General features: G+C 34.9%; 1 protein-coding gene across 4 annotated transcripts in view; it reads right to left on the bottom strand.

Moving 5' to 3' along the window:
• Positions 1-1,088: 1,088 nt before the first annotated feature.
• The window catches only part of RBM41 (RNA binding motif protein 41), a 53,102-nt gene continuing 42,964 nt past the window's right edge, over positions 1,089-11,226 (bottom strand). For 2 of the 4 annotated variants that reach the window (XM_049872007.1, XM_049872008.1), the window contains 2 exons: positions 9,620-9,767; positions 1,089-8,004 (listed from right to left, as the gene is read on the bottom strand). In XM_049872007.1, the coding sequence (XP_049727964.1) occupies positions 7,838-8,004; positions 9,620-9,767 (315 nt within the window). In that variant the 3' untranslated portion in view covers positions 1,089-7,837. The remainder of the gene's footprint in view (positions 8,005-9,619; positions 9,768-11,226) is intronic. The other 2 variants (XM_049872009.1, XM_049872010.1) reach the window with 1 other exon arrangement.

Genomic DNA, 11,226 nt, shown 5'->3' with positions numbered 1-11,226 from the left:
TTAGCTTGTATGAGGAATTGTCAAAAAAGATGTTTGTCAAGGATATTTATGCAGTTTGATCCAAGAAGAATGCCTTGGTCAACATGTTCTAGGAGGCGAGAGAATAGAATTGATAATGTTTAGAAAGCTTGTACCTTAATGACACCCCTTGTAACTTTTGCCCTATACCCTCTTCATGCCTGTGAGCATGGAGCCCTTTGTTTACTCCATCCAGTAAAAGCCTCACTGTCCCCCTGCAATGTGAAACACTATGATACTTTGTATAGGTGTTATGGTATGTCCTGGTTTGCAAATCTCTCTCTCTCTACAATAAAACTTTTTGCTTTTGCTGCTAACAGAGTATAACACTGGTGCTTCTCTACAAAAGTACTATGATTATATAAGATGTTAACATTAGGGGAAAGGTATACTGGAATTCTTTGTGCTATTTTTTTTGTGACTTTTCTGTTAAATTAAAAAAAATTTTTTTTGAAAGACAGCTGATTGTCCTAATTTGCATTACTTTTTTTTAGTAAGTCTGAACATTTTTCTTAGTTTATTGGCCATTTACATTCCCTTTTCTAGAATCCTTTTTTTTTACCCACTTTTTTATTGGATTGTTAACCTTTGTATATTACAAAAATTATATATGTTGTATGTTAAGGAAATTATCTCCTTCTGTATAAAAATATATTTTTTGGTCTTATTTTTGACCTTTTTAATGGTGGGTTTTTTGTGTGTATGGGAAGCCCTGGTGTAGTGGTTAAGTGCTACGGCTGCTAACCAAAGGGTCAGCAGTTCGAATCCATCAAGTGCTCCTTGGAAACTCTATGGGGCAGTTCTACTCTGTCCTCTAGGGTCGCTATGAGTTGGAATTGACTCGACGGCACTGGGTTTGGTATTTGGTTTTGTGTGTATGTGAATACAGATGTTTTTAACTGACATTTTTTCCTGATTTGTGGCCAAAAAAATTATAGTTGCAAAGTGGCTTTAAGTATTCAACAGTAATCGAAAGAATAGGAACGCAGCTTAATGGAAATGACTGTCTCTCCCAGTTTTTCTCTCCCTCCATTAAAACACTTAAATTTATTTAAAAATTTACACACAGAAAAATTTATCCTTTTTATTGTACAGTCCTACGAGTTTTGACAAATGCATAGTCATGTGAATACAATCAACATAAAGTTCCATGATTAAAAAAATTCCTTGAACTTCCACTTTGTAGATACGATCAAGATACAGAAAAGTTCCATGATTTAAAATCAATTCCTCATGCTACCCACTTTGTAATCAAACCTTCCACCACCTTTAACCCCTGGCATCCACTGATCTGCTTTCCGTCACTATAGTTTTGCCTTTTTCCAAAATATCATGTAAAGGGAGTCATACAGTAAGTAGCATTTTGAGTCTAGCTTCTTTTGCTTAGCATAATACATTCGAGATTCCTCTAAGTTGCTGAATGTAGTTCATCGTTTTTATTGCTGAGTAGGATTCCACTGTGTGGATATACCACAGTTTGTTTTTCTATGCACCAGTTGAGAGACATCTCCATTTTTATTTTCCTCTATTGTTAGTGGTCTGTATGTCTAGTAAAGGGCACAGGTGAGATTTCCCACCTAACAGGAAGGAGTTTCTTCTGAAAAGTCCAGCTTAGAGGTATGTCCCAGGGTAACACATTCAAGGTGCTGTTCCAGGATAATTTACATCTTGACTCTTAAACTGTATTTAAAATTGGAGAAATAACCCTAAATAAGCAGTATATCAAAGGAATAAGACTATGTCCTGAGTATTGTCAGATGATATCCTCACAGCAGGCCTGGCAAACATTCAGGAAGCCAAGTCACTGGCAAAGTATTTTGTTAATCTTTTTCTTTAAAAAATACTGAAGAAAGTAAAAACCAGTCAAGATCACACCACTTGAAAAATGTCATAAAGTAAAAGTCCCCTTTTAGCCTATCCAGTCGTATCTCCCAAATGTTTACAATTCAGTATATGTATTTCCTAGCTTTTTCCTAAGTTTATTCAGATATATCTATATACACATATACCTTATGGATATACAAATAGTTCTGTTTAAAAAAAAGTATTCATGCTATACATATTTCTAGATCTTGCTTTTCAACTTAATACAAAATTGTGGACACCAGTTCAGGTCAGAATATATGGACATATTCTACTTCTTTAGTGGTTGCATAATATTCCACTTTAAAGGATGTGCCATAATTTATTTACCCACTCTCCTACTGATGGACATTTGCATTGTATCCAAATTCTTTTTTGTGACAGCTTATTGATATATAATTCACATACTATTCAATTCATGCATTTGAAGTGTACAATTCAATGGTTTTTAGTATATTCACGTAGTGGTGCAACCATCACAATAAATTTTAGAACCTTTTCATCAACCCCTAAAGAAACCTTGTGCACTTCAGCTATCACTCCCAGCTCCCCTATCCCTCCCCATCCCTAAAAAAAAAAAAATTTTTTTTTCATCCCTAAGCAACCACTAAATAACTTTCAGGTCTACAGATTTGCCAATTCTTAACATTTCACATGAATGGGATCACATTATGTATGCTTTTGTGACTGGCTTCTTTCACTTAGCATATTGTTTTCAAGGTCTGTTCATCTTGTAGTATGCATCAGTACTTCACACCTTGTTATGACTGAAGAATATTCCATTATATGAATATACCACAATTGTTGATCGATTCAAGTTGATGGACATCTGGGTTGTTTCCAGGGCTTTAAACTGGTTCAAAATGGTTCAGCAAATGTCATAAGGGCTGCGTACGTGTTGCATAGCAACCAAATCTGTTGCCCCTGGTATTTTGACCCGAGTAGGAAACAAACAGCTGCACCCCACTCTAAGATGGCAGCTGACCATACTGCTCTGAATGTGTTGCTCTCCACAGTCCTGCTAATAACCCAGTCTCCCGCATCAGGCTCCTGAAACTTTCAAGAGGAAGGACTGTGGCAAGACTTTTGGAGAGCAACATTATTGGCAGGGCTGTGGAGAGCAACACACATTCAAAGTAGCACGGTCAGCCACCATCTCTGAGCAGGGCACAGGTGTTTGTTTCCTACTCGGGTCAAAATACGACAGGCAACAAATTTGGTTGCTTTGCAATACTTAAAAAGCTCTTGTTTACAACGGCAATTATGGAACCATTTTGAAGCAGTTTGAAGCCGTTTGTTTCCAACTTTTGGCTCTTGTGAATAATGATGCCATAAACATTCATGTGCAAGTTTTTGTGTGGACATATGTTTTCATTTCTCTTGGGAATATGCGTAGGAATGGAATTTCTGGGTCAAATTGTAACTGTTGAACTTTCTAACTTTCAGACTGTTTCCCAAAGTGGCTGCACCCTTTTACATTCCCACTAGCAATATATGAGGGTTTCAATTTCTCAACATCCTTGTCAACGCTTGTTTTTGTCTTTTTTATTATACCCATTCTAGATGCCAAGTGGTATCTCATTGTGGTTTTGATTTGCACTTCCTTGATTTGACTAATGATGGTGATCATCTTTCCATGTGCTTAATAGGGATTAGTATATCTTCTTCAGAGAAGATATTCCTTTGCCCATTTTAAAATGGAATTATTTGTCTTTTTATTATCGAGCATAAGTTTATTTTTTTATATATATTCAGGATACAAGTCCCTCATCAGATATACAGTTTGCAAACATTTTCTTCCATTCTGTGTTTTCTTTCCACTTTCTTGATAGTGTCCTTTGAAGTACAATGGCTTTTTTTTTTTATGAAGTTCAATTTATCTGTTTTATTTTGGTTATGCTTTTGGTGTCATATGCAAGAATCCACTGCCAAATTCAAGGTAAAACAGATTTACTCCTGTTTTTTTCTAAGGGTTTTATGGCTTTAGTGCTTATATTTAGGACTTTGATCCATTTTGAGTTAATTTTTGTATATGTTATGAGGTAAGGGTCCAACTTCATTCTTTTGCCTATGGCTATACAATTATTACAGTACCATTTGTTGAAAAGACTATTCTTCTCACATTGAATGGTCTTGGCACCCTTGTCAAAAATCAATTGATCATTGCTAACAGTTTATTTCTGAAATTTCAATTCTATTCCATTGATTTATATGTCTATCCTTATGCCAGTACCACATAGTTTTGATTACTGTAGCTTGTAATAAATTTTGAAATCAGGAAGCATGAGTCCTCCAACTTTGTTTTTTTTTTTTTTCTTCCCAAGACTGTTTTGGCTTTTCTGGGTCCCTTTTGAGTTTCTATATGAATTCTAGAATCAGCTTGCCAATTTCTATAGAGTCCAGCTGGGATTCTGACAGGGACTGCATTGAATTTGTAGATAAATTTTGGGGAATATTGTTACCTTAACAATATTCTTTTCCAATCAATGGACACAGGATGTCTTTTCATTTATTTCCATCTTCTTTAATTTCTTTCAACAATGCTTTGTAGTTTTGAGTATGCATCTTGAACATCTTTTGTTAAATTTATTCCTAAATATTTTATTATTTTAGATGCTATTGTAAATGAAATTGTTTTCCTAATTTAATTTTGGTTTGTGTTTTGCAAGTGTATAGAGATGCAACTGAGTTTTGTGTATTGATTTTGTATCCTAAAACGCTGATGAACTTGTTTCTTAGTTTAGTGGATTCCTTAGGATTTTCTACTCACAGGATCATGTCATCTGCAAATAGAAACAGTTTTACTTCTTCCTTTCAATCTGCTTTTTATTTCCTTTTTGTGGTTTAACTGACCTGGTTAGAAACTCCAGTACAAAGTTGAATAGCAATGGTGAAAGCAGAACTCCTTGTCTTGTCCCTTTTAGGGGGAAAGCATCCAGTCTTTCATTATTAAGTATGATATTAGCTGTGGATTTTTCATAGATGCCCTTTATTGGGTGAGGATGTTCCCTTCTGTTTCTAGTTTTTTTTTTTTTTTTTAATGATGGAATACATTGAGGTTTTTCATATGGCCTAGCATATAGCTTATCCTGGAGAATGTCTTACGTAGACTTGAGAAGAATGTATATTCTGCTGTTGTTGGATGGAGTGTTCTATAGCTGTCTGTTCTGTTTAGCTGGCTTACGGTGTTTTCCAAGTCTTGTGTTTTCTTGTTGATCTTCTGCCCAGTTGTTCCATCCATTACTGAAACTGCTGTACTGAAGTCTCCAACTATTATCATTGACTTGCCTATTTCCTCCTTTATGTCCTTCAGTTTTTGCTTCTTGTATTTTGGTGCTCTGCTATTAAGTGCATATATGTATATAAGTGTTATATTTTCCTGATGGATTGACCCTTTTATCATTATAAAAATCACTCTTTATCACTAGTAACTTTAAAAAAAAGTATATTTTGTCTGATATTAGTATTGCCACTCCAGCTTTCTTAATGTTATTTGCATGATATATTTTTGTCCATCCTTTTATATTCAATCTATCTGTATCTCTGACTCTAAAGTATGTTTCCAGTAGACAGCATAGAATTTAATCTTTCTTTTTTTCCCAGTGTGACAATCTCTCCCTTTTGATTGGAATGTCTGAGCTGTTCATATTTAGTGTAATTATTGATATCGGTGGCTTTATGCCTGCCGTTTTACTGTTTGTTTTCTATACGTCTTGCATCTTTGTTGTTCCCTTATTCCTCCTTTACTCTTTCTTTTAAACTGAGTATTTTCTGATGTAACATTTTAATTTCTTGAACAATTTTTTGCTATACTTTTAAAGTTATTTTCTTAGTGGTTGCTTTAGGGCTTACCATATACATCTTGTCAGAATTTAATTCAGATTTACACTAACTTAATTCCAATGAGATAAAGAAATGTTCCTATATATTCTATTTTCCCTTTTTGTGGTATTACTGTTATACATATCATTTCTATATATGTTACAAATCTAGCAATACATTGTCATAATTATTACTGTATATAAAATTATGTCTTCTAAAGAATCTGAGAGAAGAAATAGAATGCGTATACTCATATCTTTTGTTATATTAATCTTATTTCCTATATCTGGTTCTCTTAATTTGTTCCTGTAGATTACCATCTAGAATCATCACTTTAGTCCAATGCATCTTTGCTTCCACCCACCTCCTTCCTACTGTTATGTGCAAATATATTACATTTTTATATGTTATAAACCCAACATTACAATAATAAACATTTTGTTTGATGCAGTTGCTTTCAAATCAGTTAAGGAAAAGAAATACACATTTATACTATCTTTTATAGTCACATAATTACCTTTGCTTTTTCCTTTCCAATTACTGTCTGGTGTCATTTGCTTTCAGCCTGAAGAACTTCCTTTAGTAGTTCTTTTAAGTTGGGTGTTAGCAATGAATCCTCTCAGTTTTTGATTATCTAGGAATGTCCTTATTTCACCTTCATTAATGAAAAATAGCTTTGCTGGATATAGGAGTCTTGATGGACATTTTTTTTTCCTTTGAGCACTCTGAAAATGTTATTTTACTGCTGCCTCCATTGTCTCTGCTGAGAAGTCAGCTCTTAATCTCACTGGGATTCCCTTTTCTCGTGTTGCTCTCAAGATTTTGTCTTTGTCTTTCAGTATTTTTATAAGGCTGTGTCTGTAATGGATTTCTTTGTGTTATCCCACTTGGGGTTCACTGAGCTTCGTGGATGTGTAGATTGTTTTCCCATCAAATTGGGGAAGTTATTAGCCATCATGTATTTGAATGTTTTCTGCTTTTCTTTCCTGTCCTCTCTTCCTGGCACTTGCGTTACACATATGTTGGTGTGCTTAATGGTGTCCCACAGGATTCTAGACTGTTGATTTTTCTTCATTCTTTTTTCTTTCTCTTCTTCAGCTTGCATAATACCATCTCATTTAATCCTCACAACCCAATGAGGTAAGTAGTATTATTATCCTCATTTAATAGATGAGAAAACTGAGGCTCAGATTAGGTGACCTGCCAATGTCACAGTGTGGTAAGTGTGGCTATGAGGTTCAAACACAGGTCTGACTCCAAAGTTTGTACTACTTCCTATATACTATATTGTCTTTCTAGTCTCCAGCAGCCATAAACAACCAATTGGGGGATTTGGGATAGGCTACCTCTCCTGTAGAGAATTCTTTCTTCTCACTCTCCTTTAGTATTCTTCACTAGTATGTTCCCCTTCTAAAATTCATATATCTAATACCTAACGTATTAGAGAATTAGTCAATGTTTATTGCTTTGAATTGAATGATTACTCAATGGTAGCTAGCTTAAATGGCCATAAGAACATCAATATTTTGATCTAAAAGATTCCTTTAGAAAAATATATAGCTTTTTGAAGACACTGATCACTTAGCGGGGAAGTATGGATTAAATATGTCAACTGACTTATGAAACTACTACTGCTACTGCTGACTGTTCTGACTTAATGGCATTTGTTGATCTTTAGGCCTGGGGTCCTGGTCTTTTGTTTACTAGGTGGATGAAATTAAGGACAGACGGGTTCTAGTAAATAAATATTTCAAAATTAAACTAGTTTTTTTGTTCCGTAAATAGGCAGTCTTGTAAAGAATGTAATCTCTAGTGACAAACATTGAAGATCCCAGAAAAAGTATAAGGATTAAACAAAAAGTCTTGGAAATAATACTTTCTAATTTATCCTGAGAAAAGGACATTTTTTTGTACCCCACCCTTCATTCTCAGTATTATCATCTGTCCTATATAATCTTTGATTATCGAAAATGTTTTCTACCACCTCTCTCCATATACTGAAAGGATCGTCTTAATGACTTTTTCCCTAAGTTAGTTCTCTTTAACTCCAAACAAAGTGCTATGTATACACGAATCCTAGATCCAAGTTTCTGTTGCAAGAAAGACCACCCAGGACCCACAATCTTTTTATCTTCTAGCTGCCACTGATTTCTGTAGTGTTATTTGTAGCACAAGATATGGGAGAACCAGCCTGGAGATCTGACAGTTGTGTTTTGTTCTTTCCAAATTCTATCACCAATATTTTTCCATGTAGTTTATATCCATTTACTAGATGTAATGCTTGCCATGCTATCTCCTTATCTAAAAGAGAAAAAAAAAGTCATGAATTTAAATAAGTTAGTAACTCAATTCTATTCCAAGTCTAGTTTAGGCTCTTTGGCCTTGGAGTTAAATGTCAGGTTATAAGGCCATATAGTCACTGGCAGTTCTCTTTTCCATAATCTCCAATTTGTTTAACTCAGCAAGATTAAACTAACGGCTAAGAATAATGACAATAAATGCTTAAAATGGGTGTTTGAGGGTTTCTCCTAATTGAAATATACAGGTAAAGAAACAAGGATATAGACAGTATGTTAAAGAATCTAATCTATAACTAACAATACATCTGGCTCTATCTTAGACTGTAGGTAATATGAGAACCTAATAATTTCCAAAATCAGTAACACAAATAAAGGAAGTTATCATGGTATTGAGGACATTTTGCTACTCTCTTTTGATGGGTGAATGGTTGTGGGAGCCCTCATACGGAATAAATAAGTTTAAGAACCCTTGTAGGCATGTAGGAACTTGAGGTGTGATCGTATATAGTGTATAGCAGGAGTATTCAACACGTGGATCTCCAAGTCTGGATGTGAGAAATAAGGAGTAGAATTACTGCCAGGAGTCTGTGAAATCATAAGCAGACAAACAGTATTTTTCAACTGAACCAATAATTTATGATATAAATTTTCAAATATGTGTATAGCTGCTGTTACGATTAATAAAACAGCTATCCATTTAAAATTAACACTGAATTTATAAAGCCTTTTTTCATTACACATTCTTCAATTAATAGATCATATTATGTGGGGGGGGGTCCACGAAACAATTTTTATGTTCAAAAGGGGTCTTCACACTTGAAAAGACTGAAAACCACTGATACAGAGTATCCATAAACCTTTAATAAGAAAGGTGGTACAAGACTAGTTGAAAACAGTGGAGGGGAGTTTGGCAGTACTAATGTGCTTTTATGTATAGCACTTACCTATACATAAGTGAGTAGGCTGTTTATAAATGATGACAGTTTAGGAACAATGAAAAGTACAACTCCTACCTAACCTCCCCCCAAAAAGACATATTGGCTGGTCTATCATAGAAACTAAAATTCCTATATAATTCTTTCCTTTGAATTAAGACACTGAAGCCATGTATTAACATGCAAACAATATTTAGAAGAATATTTCATCATCCATTAATTAATCATAAATTATTAATGAATTAACATATTATAGTCACTGAGTCCTGAAGGCAAGTACATGTGTTCTGATCAGAATGAAAATCTATTAATTAATAAGAGATATAATTATTACTTGAACCAGAAATACTATTGTCAGCAAAGGGAAAGCAAAGTTTGGTACAGTTGGAAAGAAGTGCCAAGGTTGTGGAATTGAGATTGACCTTACCACAATAGGACACTGGGGTAAGGTGGTCCTGCACTGTCAATGAAGGAATGGAAGCACAAAAAAGGGGACAGAAGAACACTGAAAACATATTTTCCTTACTTCCTTTCCCTTCTTCCCATGTGCTTGTTCAAAAGACTGTTGATTCCTGGTCTATGGAAAAGTCAGAGGGCTATATCTAAATCAGAGAGGTTAGAGGTAGTCTCTATGGTGAACTGATGCTGCAACTGAGTAGTTATCTAGATGCATCCACTTACTGGGGAAGGTGACGAAAGCCTGGCCCCTCATGCGTCCAGTCATCATTCGAAATTGAATCGGAGGTCCTTTTTTCTCCTGGAACCGGGCGAACAATGAGACAAGATCCTTTTCAGTCACCTGAGGGCTAAGGTTCTTCAGATATAACACCTAATACAAACCAGTGACAATAGAGATATCACATGAGGGAGGTAAGGCAACTCTTTCATTACAGTTAAATTAGTTTCAGATAAAGATGGTAGATTAAACACATGCATCTGATTTCACTGCTTCCAGAAACACCTCTAAAACTACTGGGATTTTTTTTTTTAAAAAAACACAAACCCACGAGGTCAGGAAGAAAAATGGAGGCAAGAACAAAAATATTTTGGAAACTAGAAAATAATTGGTTAAGTAGGAACTGACTCAACACACTCAAGAAAGTTCAATCTTAAAAGGAGCAGTACAGAAGCCAAAACTAATCTAACCTACACTTGAGAAATCTCAAATAGTTCAGAAATGTATAACTTCAGGTACATCTGGAAATGAATGTGAACAGATGGGGTTAAAATAAGGTAAGTAGGTTGAAAGGTGTTTAAAACCCAATTAGATTTTTAAATCCCCTCTCCCACCATATGTTACTGGGTGAAGTCCCCTCCCCATTCCTGGGAGAATATTGGAGGTTCATTCTCTGAAGATGGGGAATGCCAGACATAGTTAAGAGTGTGAATACTGTTTCTGAAAGCAAGGAGATTAAGACAAAGAATGCTTACTGAATGGGGAAGACCCCCTAGACCTTTCCTCCTATTTGGCTCCTAGAATCCTGGTAGTACCCTCAAGCAAGAGTTTGGAACAGTATTCTCCGATAAACTTCAAGAGTAAAGATCTATAGATACTGACTCGGGCTGGGGAATTCCTTCAACAAGTGGTCTAGCCAGAACACCTTAAAATGAAGCTCAAAGTCAACCAATGCCGCTTATGTACTCAGAGCTTCCAAAAATCTTTTTAGCCCCCTGCTATAAATATGAACATCTATTATCAGACACCTGAAGAAAACTTTTAATGTGAAAGAGAGGCAATGGAATAAACAAACAGAAAAGAAAGTAAATGGGAGAAAAGAGAGACCATGAAGGGAGAAAAAAACTTCATAAAAACATCATTAATACCCTCAGAAAAATAAGAGAAGATATTGTGTCTATTAGAAATGGGATGCTATAAAAAAAAGAACATTCAAGAGAACAAGAAAAAGCTCTAATTTATTAGCTACCATGAGTTACATACTTTATAGCTTTAAGAAACTTGGAACAATTCAGATGGAGCAGCAAAAGCAAAGAGCTAAAAAATAGAGCTGACTTGAATGACTTAATTATTGAAGTGTATGAATAAGTATAATAAACTTTGTAACAAACAGTAGAATCTTTATGTTTTAAAGTCTTAAAAAACTGGATGTTCTCACGTTTAGGATTTAAGTATAGTTGTATCTTAAAGGCAAGGGCATAGAATAACAGACTTGTGATTCATTCAAGTAATTTCAGGTGATCTAGAGTCTTGGCTCTCAAATGCTCATCATGAAAGCATCGACACATTAAATAACCACAGAAAGGAGTATATGAAAGCAGATTCCAAGTTT

This window comes from Elephas maximus, chromosome X (genome assembly GCF_024166365.1).
Source record: "Elephas maximus indicus isolate mEleMax1 chromosome X, mEleMax1 primary haplotype, whole genome shotgun sequence".
NCBI lineage: Eukaryota > Metazoa > Chordata > Mammalia > Proboscidea > Elephantidae > Elephas > Elephas maximus.
Note: the sequence above shows the minus strand (reverse complement) of the source record. Positions and strands in the feature narration are given on the sequence as shown.